Source organism: Sporothrix brasiliensis (genome assembly GCF_000820605.1).
Source record: "Sporothrix brasiliensis 5110 chromosome Unknown Cont20, whole genome shotgun sequence".
NCBI lineage: Eukaryota > Fungi > Ascomycota > Sordariomycetes > Ophiostomatales > Ophiostomataceae > Sporothrix > Sporothrix brasiliensis.
The window spans coordinates 3,090,899-3,103,450 of NW_024467139.1; the positions used below are offsets into that span (position 1 = coordinate 3,090,899).

At 52.2% G+C, this 12,552-nt stretch overlaps 2 protein-coding genes across 2 annotated transcripts; one reads left to right on the forward strand and one right to left on the reverse strand.

The window, feature by feature from the left end:
• Window positions 1–3,018: 3,018 nt before the first annotated feature.
• Window positions 3,019–5,028, forward strand: SPBR_06864 (bud emergence protein 1; the record flags this gene model as incomplete). The annotated part of the gene is made up of 3 exons (XM_040765120.1): window positions 3,019–3,126; window positions 3,191–3,997; window positions 4,078–5,028. The coding sequence occupies 3 exons, from the start codon at window positions 3,019–3,021 to the stop codon at window positions 5,026–5,028; spliced, it is 1,866 nt and encodes a 621-aa protein (XP_040616846.1).
• Window positions 5,029–6,641: 1,613 nt separating this feature from the next.
• Window positions 6,642–8,195, reverse strand: SPBR_07136 (uncharacterized protein; the record flags this gene model as incomplete). Its single annotated transcript, XM_040765390.1, has 1 exon — window positions 6,642–8,195. The coding sequence occupies one exon, from the start codon at window positions 8,193–8,195 to the stop codon at window positions 6,642–6,644; it is 1,554 nt and encodes a 517-aa protein (XP_040616847.1).
• Window positions 8,196–12,552: the final 4,357 nt, after the last annotated feature.

A 12,552-nucleotide genomic window follows, 5' to 3' on the forward strand; every position in this document is an offset into this window, starting at 1 on the left:
GGACAAGAAGAACAAAAAACCAAAAGACCAAGACACTCGAAGAAAGCATGTCGATCGGTGGGGTTGACATTGGGGTCTTGTTTACAGTTCTCGCCATTCTCGAGTGCTTGGGTGGCCTCCTCACAACCCGCCCAAGCCCTCCCCCACCGCCTCCCTCCTTCCAAAGATTGGTCGAATCGTGGAGGCCTTAGGCTCTTCAGCTTGTCAGCTTGTTACAAGACTGGTTATGTGGATACGGAGACCTCAGAAAACTTCCGTAGTTGGAGACAGAGGCTGGGATGAAAACAACCATGCCATCGTAGCTGGAAGTGGACGGTTTTGCAGGGCGAGTCGGAAACCCTCGAGTGTAAGCCTTCGTTATCGACAGATTAGATGGTGTAGGAACAGACACGGCGGTAGTAAACAGAAGGAAAATACGTGATACTGGTCCAACCGAAAGGGGACGATGGTCGTGTCCAAAAATATGGAAACAGGTGAAATTTCTACGAGGGACGTAATGCAGTGCAAGCTCCACGCATCCCCTGCGTGGAAGGCACGATCCGCGCACACGGAAGGCACGATGAGCTCGCGGCCTTGCGCTCTTGCCTTGTTGCGATCCGATGTCCATACGGAGACGAGATATGGGGTAGCGCACAGAGCACAGCAAATCACTGGTCATGCTCTGTGCAGAGAGACGGGGCGGCCGACATGAGTGCCGCGGAAGTTCGACGTTTGCTGAGGAAGCGACGATCGTGAATTGCCCCGCCCAGTGCACCCTGCTCCTTCTGCATTGCAGCGCCTTCCCCTTGCATCGCCAAAAGGCGAAAGCACTGCAAACGGCAGCCACTGTAAAAACAACTTCGTGATCGCGGGTTGCGACTTCCTTGACACGAAGAAAAGCTAAATTAGCCTGAGGTCTCGACGCTCAAATTGAGCAAGGGGCACAGGACACGCCACCGAGCCTTCCTAAAACGACAATGCGTAGCAACTGCAGCTTAGCGCCACTGAAGGTCGGATTCAACGTTCGTCGGCTTGCTAGCATTAACAGCTAACATTAACAGCTAACATCAACAGCTAACGGCGACAATCACAGGCCTGGACGCCCAACTGGCGCTCAATGGAAAAGTCTTCACACCACTACGCGACACCACAACAACGGCGTGCCGCTAATAGCAGGCGGCGATGTGCAGACAGGGGTCTTCCACAGTCGACAGCGCAAAGACTACAAAGCCCACAGAGCCCACAAATCACCCACCAGTTTCTGTACTCCGTACGCCCCACCAAAATAGGGACGAAAACTACGCAGAAAACCGCTCTAGCCTCTGTGCCTCTGTGAATCCGCCCTCCCGCCCTTACCCTTTTGACGACCCAACCCGATCCTTGTCCCTTCCTCCCTTTCCCACGCCCCTTTCTTTCCACCTTTGACAAGTCGTTCCTGCCCTTTCTGTTGTCGATGACAGGGGTCCCGCGTTCCTTCCTTGTCCTAGTCTTCCCCTCCAGTCCCCTCCTTCCCCATCAGCCGGCGCGCACACAACACTGCTGCTCTTGCTATTCTTCCTACTCGTTAGGCCTCTGGTTCTGGACGCTCCTTCCCATATTGGCGCTTTCCCCCCGATCGCCCAAGTCCCAAGAGCGCACCCGCTTCCCCCTCGTTTCTTCTCTTCCGCCGATTAAGTCTCTTCAATCTATCGCTTCTTCGCCCTCCTCTTCTTTTCACAACCTCCTCCCCCGTCCCGTCCCTCCTCTCTTCCTCCCGACTTCTTCTCCCCTCCAAACGACTGCCGCCGTTCTCGTGGCTTCTTTCGCATTTCGATCAAACGAACGCTGCACGCACCTTGCGCCGCCGCCGGACGCGACAAACGACTTCGATCCTTGAACGAGCCGCATCTGCAGCGACCGCGAGCCGTTTTTATGCTGCAACTCTTCATCCTCCCGCGCTCTCCTGCTGACCCGCTTTACCTCCTCCCGTGTTGTGTTGCCAGTCGTCGTTCACCATTCTCCGAGACTTAAACGAGTCCCGCCAAACGATTTTTCTCAAGGAACAACCCGTATCGACAAACGGCTTCTTATCAGACGTCCCGACAGCAAACAGGCGAAGCCAACGGCAATTTTCGTCATTTCGCTCATTTCACCCACATCGCTTGCGCCTTGAAGAATTCGTCCTCAACAACGTATTTAATACCGCGCAGTGTCTTGTCTCGCAGCGACGCGCAGCCACCAACACCAGAGGATAAGCGTCATCTTCCCAAAAAGCCTCTTGTCGCATTGCGCCCTGCTTGAATACAGCATCCCCGGACGCGACTTGACACCCGTTCGAAAAGCACGGTGTGTGTCGTTGGGTCAGAGTAAACACCAGCAGACTTTCATCGCACTTCTTCAACACGTCACAAGTCGTGCACGCCTTTTGCCTCTTCGACTGTGAAAGCCAACGGAGTCGGCGTAACCTACACACGTCTTTATTTGCCGTTGCTCGTTGCCCACTCGTTCGTCATCTTCTTCATCACACCCGCGCGGCTTAGATCCTCATCGCTGCACGATCTCGCTGTCGGTTCACGCGCACACCATTCGCAACCGCTAAACTTAGTCTCTCGTCACTTCTCCTGTGAAGCCTGCCAAGCCAATACATTTGCGCAGATCTCGCACAAATCACACATTCGAGCAGCAGCCTTGCCATTCAACAAGCTGCTGCAACGAAAGCAAACTACCACGTTGTCGACTCGACCAGCGGCCGAGCTTGTTAACAAACCACGATCCCAAATCAGAAATCATGAAGGTGCGTCGTAAAGTTTGCTTGTGCGGACCGACAAATGTCAACATGCGAATCTCTGAATGCTGGGAAGAGCGATGCCTAAGCTGGGCACTCTTATGTTTTCCTGGTCGTGCATTTCCACCCACGCTCTGCGCTCGTATCAAGTTTCGTCGATGCCCCGCCGCGCAACACGAAGCTGGGGCAGCTTTGCGACTATAATACCTGGCTGTGGCCTCTCGTTGTCACTCATAATGCTATTTTATGACTACAAAAGAACTCAACTAACTCTCATGTCCGGTTTACAGGCCTTACGGAGGTCAATCAAGGGCGAGAAGGATGCCAAGCCTCACAACCCAATCGCACCAAAGTCTGCAGTTGCTATTGTTCCCCCGAAGAAGGTGTGTACACCCCTCTCCTACCCCCGTTTCCTATTGATGATCGCCACTAATACGGTACCTTTAGGTTATTCGTGCCCTCTACGACTACGAGGCACAGTCTGCCCAGGAGCTCAGCTTCTCACGCGGCGATTTCTTCCACGTCATCGGCCGCGAGAATGATCCAGATTGGTACGAGGCTTGCAATCCAGCGCTGCCCGATGCCCGTGGCCTAGTTCCTGTCGCATTTTTCCAGTCTCTCGGCCGTACCGAGAGAGACAGCGCGCAGTCTGACTCCAGCCGTTCAGGTCAAGTGCCCGGCAAGAACCCCGACCACGACTCCGGCTACGCAGAGTCTTCCGCTCCTGGCACGGCTGGTACCGGCAGCTCATCCTCCATGGCCGCTCCACCACCTGCTCCCGGCATGGCCCCTGCACCCGGCCAAGCCGGCAACCGAGAATCGGCTCTCGGTAAGAACAGCCCCATGGTCTACGGCATTGTCATGTACGACTTCCAGGCCGAGAGGGCAGACGAACTGGAAGCGAAGGCTGGCGAAGCCATCATCGTCATCGCCCAGTCCAACCCCGAGTGGTTTGTTGCGAAGCCCATTGGGCGCCTGGGTGGCCCGGGTCTGATTCCGGTGTCTTTTGTGGAAATTCGTGATATGGCCTCGAATACTCCCGTTCCCAACCCCCAAGACGCAGTCCGTCGAGCAGGCATCCCCAAGGTGGAAGAATGGAAGAAGATGGCGGCCGACTACAAGAACAGCAGCATCACACTTGGCAAGTTCGAGGTTGGCGGAAGTGGTGGCGAACAGGGCATTGCGCAAGGCATGGAAAGAATGAGTCTGCAGCAAGGCAGTCAGGCCGGTGGTCGTATCAGCCAAAATGGATACGTAAGTTTTTCTCTCTTTCCCCACAGTCTCCGTTCTGGACCACTTGTTCCACATTTACGACATACTAACACCCCAAGCAGCCACAAGCAACCCCCGGTTACAACTCACAGCGGAACACGCAACAGAACATGCAGATGCAGCAGCAGCAACCACAGTCGCAAGCACAAACTCAAGCACAGGCACAGCCCCAGACAGGATACAACGGCAAGAGCACAGCGTCACAGCTGTTTGCACCACTCTCCGCCCATATCCCACGATACTGCTATGCCGAGGAGAAGTACTGGTTCGTCATCGAGGCTGCGCTCGAAGATGGTCGGCATTGGGAGCTGTCGCGCTACTACGAAGACTTTTACGACTTTCAGATTGCTCTGCTCAGAGAGTTTCCTGTCGAGGCTGGCAACGGCGGCACAAAGAAGCGCACGCTACCGTACATGCCAGGCCCCGTCAACTACGTCACCGACGCCATCACCGAAGGTCGCCTACACAACCTCGACGCTTACGTCAAGAACCTGCTGGCGCAGCCCCCGTACATCGCCCGGTGCGAGCTGGTTAAGCAGTTCTTCAACCCCCGCCAAGGTGACTACGAAATCGACCCGGTGGCCGACGACGAGCAGCATGTCCTAAACGGCTCGCAGCCGTCCACGACGGACCTTGCCGGTGCCGCCAACATGAACGGAAACGGCGCATATGCTGGCCAGCAGCAACCGGCTATGGCCCGCCAAGCATCCTCGCTGTCCCAGCCCTCGCAGTCGTCCCTTTCCCCAGGCGTTAACCAACAGGCGGCGCAGGCGATCAAGATCAAGCTCAGTTTCAACAACGAGCTCATTGCGATCCGCGTTCCGTCGGACATCCAGTTCCGCGACCTGTGCGACAAGATCCGCGACCGACTCAAGATTTCCGTGGCCGACCAGATGCAGCTCTACTACAAGGACGACTCGTCTGGTGAGAAGCCTGCTATGATTAGCAATGGCGACTTGGCACAGGCAATGCGGCGAAACGAAAAGCTGCTTGTTTATGTCGAGATTTCATGAGACAAGACGTTGTTGCTTCTCGTTTTTTGCTCTTTCATATCATTTCGTTTTCTTTTTTCTAAGATCCCCATTTTAAAACTTCTACTTGTGGCTTTTCATTTTTGCCGCTCCACGTTACCCACTTTTCAACTTTGATGGTCCTTTTTACCCTTTCTTTGTTCTGCTATCCTTGGGGGGGCCTTTTGTTCTCACGCTCATGACGTCGCAGGGTTTTTAGTTTTCCTTTCCTACATTTTCTATATATACATTCTCCTTTTTTTTTTCGTTGTCCCATTTCTGGAGAAATTTGAATTTTATGGTCTCTATGCTCTTGCTGCTCCGTCTCTCTTTCGTTTTGTCGATTTACTTGCCGTATTTGTTTTTTGTGCTGGGTTACCAAAAAAAGAATTTGCTGCGCCGTGAGGCAAAAGGGGTGAAGGGGTAACAAGAACAAGGACCACAACGTTGCGATTTGAAGCTCGTCAACCGTATCATGTCTTCTATTTTCTGTCTGTTCTCTTCTCGACCTCCTCTCTTGTTCTTCTTCTTTGGAGATGGCGTCTTTCGGTGCAATGTAAGCGGTGCGACGTTATCCGTTTTTCCTTTTTTTTTTTTTTTTTTTTTTTTTCGCTTTCACCGGGTTGTGGAATTTCTTTATTACCCTGCGTGCCTTTCCAGTATGTCAATCATTTTGTTCGTTTATTTATTTCTCAAGGCCGGGAGTCAAGTGTTAAGTCTGACATGAAGCATCTCGTCTGCTACCATGGTCGTACGCCGGGTTACCTGTTTTCTGGTTTAAATATTGTTGTAGGTCGTACTTTCACCAATCTACTTAGTTTACCTTTTATCGTATTTCACAATCTAGAGCCAGTGGTGGTTTCAGTTTTCTCTTACTCACCTCTTTCTCAGGCTTTAATGCCCATTCATTTAAACAAATCAATATATTCCAAAAAAAAAGTACGCATTTCAAAGCAAAGTAAAATAGAACGGTATAGATAAAAGCAAATTATCTATACAATTACGCACGAAATATAGGTAAAGATACGTCGCATTAGACCAAAAATGACAGAGTGCGACCTTCATCATTCGACCATGTTGAGATGACACTGCACAGAATGGAAGGTGTAATAAATTAAACAATAAAAATAAAGGTGCTAACTAAAGAGAAAGTCAACAATGGCCGAACCAGGGCTGCTTTGACGAAACAAAAAGATACAAACTTGAAAATGAAGCGTAGAGACGATATAAACATTGACGAATGCATGCCACAACGAAAAGGGGGGGAAGTAGGAAAAATAGAAAACAGTTCCAAGTTCTGTTGGCCAACCGCCGTAGAAGAATGGGAGAAGAAAACAAGAGAAGCCGATAGAAAATATGCGAGGTGAGTATAAACGAATACAGACAAATAAAAGCACAAAATAGAAAACCCCCAAAGATTGCTCTTTAGTGAAGAAAGAATCCTCGATTCCTTTCAGTCTTTTCTCTCTTCCCCGTTTCCTGTAAACCATTTCGCTTTACCAAATTGTGCCATGAAAGATCGCGCAAATATCTCAACACACGACTCGTGGGTCGTTCGTATCCTTCTCTTCCTCGTCCTCTCCAATGCGCCCTCCTCTGTTTTTTTTTTCCGGCCTTCACATGACGACATGTGTCGCTATATGATCAACGGCCTCTTTGATCGTTCGCAGCATCCGGTTGTTCACGCAGAACGGACACCTCCGTGGGGCGTTGTCCTCTGTTGAGGCACCTGCATCGCCCACGGCCGGTGATGACGCGGCCAAGCCCAGCGCAGACTGTGAAGGTGTGGCTGGTGGCTGTTGCTGAGCAGCTGCAGCTAACGCTTCGGCTGCCGCTGCCTCAGCATCCTCCTTCTCTTGCAACTGGCGCAGCGCATTTTGAAGCACAATCTCTGGGTCCTCGTCAGGATGTGGGTGATACACGGAGCCGCCACCACCGTTTTCATGATAACCGCTCTGTTGCGTGTCGGTGGACAGCGCGCCCGCGTTTCGTGTTGCAGCATTTGCTGCAGCAGCGGCTGCTGCTGCGACGGCAGCGGCGGCGGCGGCCGCCGTGGCGGCGTTGGTATGCGACTCGGAAGTTGCGTTGCCAAGAGCGAGAGCAGATGCTTCCCCTGCGGCAACGTCCGCATTGTAACGGGCAATTTCGTCACGGACCCGTGTGCAGGTGGCAATAGACGGCTCTATGCCCAAAGAGTGGATGATAGTCTCGCGGATCGCAACAGGGTTCGTGGTAGTCGTGATGCCGTTCATGTACCGCGGCACGACCTCGACCAGGTAGGGGATGTCATTGGCAGGGTCGTCGGATGAGCCACCCGTGGCGCCGATACTACCCGACTGGCGTCGCTGACGCTTGATGAGTAGGCCGTATCGCTTCTTGAAGCGGTGGATCCATCCTGGAGAGAACTCGGGTGGCTCGTCGCCGCGATGGCGCGGCAACTGGGAGAAGATGCTCTTGGCCTTCTCGCCGAGCTCCTCGTTCGTGGGGTGGCGGCCGGAGTGCGCCATCTGTTGGTACCACAACAAGACCAGCTTCTCAACCTCGGGCCAGTTGCCAAAACGCAAGCGGCTGCCGGACAGCGAAGGCTCGCCATCGAGTCGGGCGTACTTGGGTGACAAGCTGTGCGACACGGTGGACTGCGATATTGTCTGGTGGTATTGGTTCTGGAACCACTCTATACATTGCTTGTGCGAAGGGCGCGTTAGCTGGGCATTGGCCCAGCTGCGAAGTGCACGGCGCTGGTCGAGGGTGAGGGAGTGGCGCTCCTTTTGCGGCGTTGATGTTGCGGACGAAGTTGGTGGTGGTGGTGGTGGTGGTGGAGGTTGTATGGAAACATTCGTCGCGCTGCTTATGCTGTGTTCTGCGTTGTTGTCTTTCTCGTTGTTGCTGTCGTTGTTGTTATTTTCGTGGTCATGTTGGCTCTCCTCGTTGTTGACATTGCCGTCGTCTCCATACTTCAGCTGGGTATCAACAGCGTCCACCATCTCATGGTCCGCCGGTATGCTTGCATCGGTCTTGCTGTTGTCGCCCGCACTGCTGGCCTTGTCTCTTTCGCTGGCAGCGTTGGCAGCTGCAATGACCGTGGCGACAGCTGCAGCTGCAGCGTCCGCCGCCGACCTTGGTGACTGTGCCGCGTCCGGCGCCTCAACGGCGGCCGCCCCTTCGGACATTGGGGGCGGACGAAGCTGTGTTCGTGAGAAGAGCCGGAGAGGTGAGCGAGACAGCCGAAAGAGGGGACCAGTCTGTGGAAAGACTTGGGTGTGCCCGATGACTAGATGTGTGTGGTGGCTGTGGCGGGAGCGAACGGGGGAGACTGTGTATGCGCGTCGCCTCGTGTAGTGTAGTGCGCGGTCTGTGAGAAGGGAGAGGAAGTAAACCCAGGAAGGCAGAGAAGGGCCCTAGACGGCTAGAGAGCTAGACAAATAGGGAAGCTTGCCGTTCCAACAGCACACAACGGGTACCGTATAGGGAGATAAAAGAGGACAATAAAATAAAAAACCGAAAGGACAAAATCGAGGACAGTCGGGTATAATAACGAACAGGAGCGAATAGCAAAAGCGAACGGGGAGTGGGAGAAAACAGTGGCCCTGGCTATGCGAGAGAAGCAGGGTCGGTTGCTGAAGAAGCCGGGAAGCTGCCCGGATGGTGGACGCCAGAAGCACGCAAACACCAGAGGCCGTAGAGAGGCGGCAGAGAGCCAGAGGAACTGGGGGCGTGAGGCGAACTGACAGAGGCGGACGTGAGGGGATGAAGATGGGGTGTGTAGGGGTGTGGGATGTGAGGGGAGGGGGGGGGGGGAGTGCAAAACTCGCTTTTAGAGATAATGCTCCGTATACGTTGGGGCGTTACTCGCAAAAACGAATGGAAAGAGCGAACGGCAAAAGGGACGGAAAGAGCGACCGCACGCGCTCAAGGAGGAGGCGACGAGACGGGCCAGAGAATGCTCGTCTGAGGCCAGCAGCGAGAGAGCAGCGGGTGGAAGGTGGGGAGGAGAAAGAAAGCGCGGGAGAGGACGTGATAGACACTGTTGACGTTGTCGGCTGGTGTTTGGTGACAGTCATTGGGGCGGCTGCGAAATCGCATTCGACATCGCTCTATCGAAGCTTGCCAATTGCGTCTGTGGTTCGCTGCTGCCGTTATTTTTTATCGGCTGTGCGAGCTCGAGGTGTGTGTGGGCGGGCAGGCGCGTCAAGCAAATCGTGGGCTATGAAGGAAAGAGAAGAGAAAATGAAAGCACATGAAGGGGAGGAAAGATCGGTTAAGAAGTTAACAGAGTTTTTTTTCGCGTTTGGTGGCGGAATTGGGAGGAAACAGGCAAGAACGTGGGGCGTGGCGCGGTGGATAGGGACCGTTCTAGTATTAGTGGTGTGAGGGTAGGACTAAAAGGTGACAAGAGCGTAAAAGGGAAAGCGCGCGGTGGGGCAACGACAAACCTGGGAGGAAATTGGGAAGGCTGGGGTTGCAAGCGAGAGAAGGAAAGAGCCATGGAAGCTAGGGAAAGAACGTCCACCGTTCCTACCAGAAACAAGCACTCGTTACAGAAAGGTGCAACAAGGGTCTAGCGCGATTTAACGGCTTCGATGGTCCTGCCCCACCACTCAATAACACATCACACAGCCTTTCGCGTGGGAGATGTTTGCTAACTTCTCTCCTTTCTTTGCTGAAGGTCGCCTGTGATGAAGCTCATAGCTTCCATGCACGGCGCATCGGAGGGCCGCTACAATCCTGTTCCTCTGCTCCTCCTCGGCTGCAGCATGCAGTCAACACAGGTTCCTGCCCGCTGCCGAACCTTAAAACGCCGAACGCAGTATTGCGGTTGACCCCTGCTTTATGCAGGTACTGAATTGGATGACTTTGTTTCTGGCTCGACCGTTGCAGCTCGGGTTAAAGAGCATTCATATGCTTTGCTGGGTGCTTGTGCCACTTGCACATGGCCAGTGGACGTCGATAGATGGACGATACCCCCTTGCTCCCTGCTCTGTGTTTTCTTTCTTTTTATTGCTTATCCTTTCAGGACAACAACGAACCGACGAAGCTTTGTTTCTTGATTGCCGTTGCTATCTGTCCCATGTCGTGGCAAGCTGGGCCGAATATACAGCTGTTCATGGCCAGCGCAGGCCGTGTTTCACGCCAAATGGCCCCTGGAGAGGCAGGACTGTGGCCGAGTAGAACCCTGGCTCGTTCCTGTTTGTCTCCGTACATGTACGAAGTGAAGAGCGCCGAGGGTAGCCTTGCACCATTCTGCTCGCCGAACGCTTTTATTTCTTTTTTGTTTACGTGCACTGTGCAGTGGGCTGTGCATGTTTTGCCTTGGTTATGAGTTTGCGACCGGGAAAGTCTGCTATCCTGCTATTGTTTTCGGCGGGAACCAGGGTGTGGCTGTATCTCATGGATTGGACTCGAAACATACCGCATATAACGAAGAGAGACGGTTTTAGACGTGAGATTTGTATTTCTAGCGTCCGTGCCGCCCGGGAAAATACAAAACAGCACAGTGCAGTTACATTGGATGCAAAGTCGGTTACCTATCCAAAGATGGTATTTCCTTCCTTCCTTCATTATTTGAGGAAGCTAGAGGCCGTGAATGAAAACTCAGCAAGGCGACATCACACTCGAAAATGAAATAAAGACGACACTCACGACAAAAAACGATTGCGGCCGGGAGCCAAACGACATGGCCAAACACCAGACGAGTGAAAAAAACGAAAATAAGGTCGGAAGCGTAGGTAGGGAATATAGACACGAAGTAATTAGATGGATATACCGACCTGCAAAGCCATACAGGTGTAAAGCGTCAATGGAGGCGAGTGCATCGTACACGGGGAACACGGGCCAAGGGGAGACGAAACGGTAGCACAACGGGACAACGAGAAAGACACAATACGCAGGGGAAGAGCAGGAAGAGACAACCGGAAACAGGAGGCGCCTTCTATTGTCCTTCTTTTGTGTTCTGTTATTCTGTCGTACTTCGTTCTTCCAGGACTGCATCTTGTTGTGCGACAGAAGGCCCATATTTCTTTCTTTCTTTTCTTCTGTGAGAGGCTATCACCATATTACACCACATGTCGAGTCGATTACGCATGCTTCAGAAGCTGCGTGCGGCTGCCGTCTGTCCTCTGTCAGTTTCCCTTATGGGATTATATAGTCCGTACTCTGCTGACTGGGTGTGTTTATTTTGCTGCAGCTCGTATTATTGTCTTTTGTCAAAATTTCTATCTCTGAGCTCCATTTCTCGTGTCTCTTTTCTTTTATTTATTTACTGCAAAATCTCAAAACAGCGGCGTGTACTAATTCCACACCCTGTTTTGGACCGCACACCCTTTCCGCTTGGTTTGGTGACCTATTCGACAAAACCCTAACCATCGGGGAGCTATGGCTTAATTGCCAAAATATTAATCTATCCAAATCACGACACTCCTGTTTTCTGAACATGGACGTCCTCAGCCGCCCCCCTTGGACGACCCCGTACTTTCTCTTGCCCGGTGCAAGAAAAAACGGGGTGACAGATTTTCGTCGGAAATGCGAAGTCAAATTTAGACTGGACGGGATAACCTCATCTCAGGCCAGATGGAATGTTGCACATGGCGTGACAAGGGGCAGGCAATATTCACAAACCGTTTCGAACATACGGGCGACAGAAGGTGATGCAGAGCAAGGCACATGCAATGGATGAGTGACGTATGTAATTATTGGGCGTCGTTGTTTTCGCATACGCCCAGCATGGCGTACAAATTCAACATTTTTTGTTAAGCTGTGAAGAAAACACATCTATGCGGGAATCCTTTTTGACACGACAAATTGGAAAATAAAATAGGCATATTTTAGGAGCCGAAGACTTGCTATTGAATATGATGATGAAAAATACACGAGGTCCCCTACAAATGAAAACCGGGTCGACTACTTGCGGACTAACGGAGTGATATATCCATAGGTCTACGGGAGCGCCGTTTTCCTACACTCAAATCTACATACAAAGTACTTGGTAAGTGTGTTGGGTCCCTCTCTACTTTCTTTTAATTACTACACCGTATTTGTTCTCTCGTTAGCCGGGTATTATCTCCAAAACACGGCATATATGGCCACCAAAGGGTCGCACACTTTGGCGAAAATGGGAAGGGGGCAATGCGGTAAAAGAGCGATAAAAAACACGCTTGTTAAACCTGGAAAATTCTGGAGTATGATACATGTACCAACTGGTTAAAAAGAGTTCATAGCATCGCCCAATACGCTTGGTTTTCAGCTACATCGCTGTATCGACGCGCGAAAACGGTCGATTTATTTTCTCCATCTGTGTCTGGCACTGTTCAATCCACAACTGATAGTCCACGCATTAACTTCATGAAGTGGGTGAAGGCATTTAAAAGCCCCTTCAAGTGACGATCATGAACGGGTAGCCTCTAGGTTTCCTGCTTGTGGCCGTTTGAACTGGCCGAGACTCGGTCATCGGCCAACTATAGAGCTCCGAGCAAGCGAGCAATGGTCATCGTTTGGCTAACAACTGTGGAGATAGTTGCAGGAACTAACATA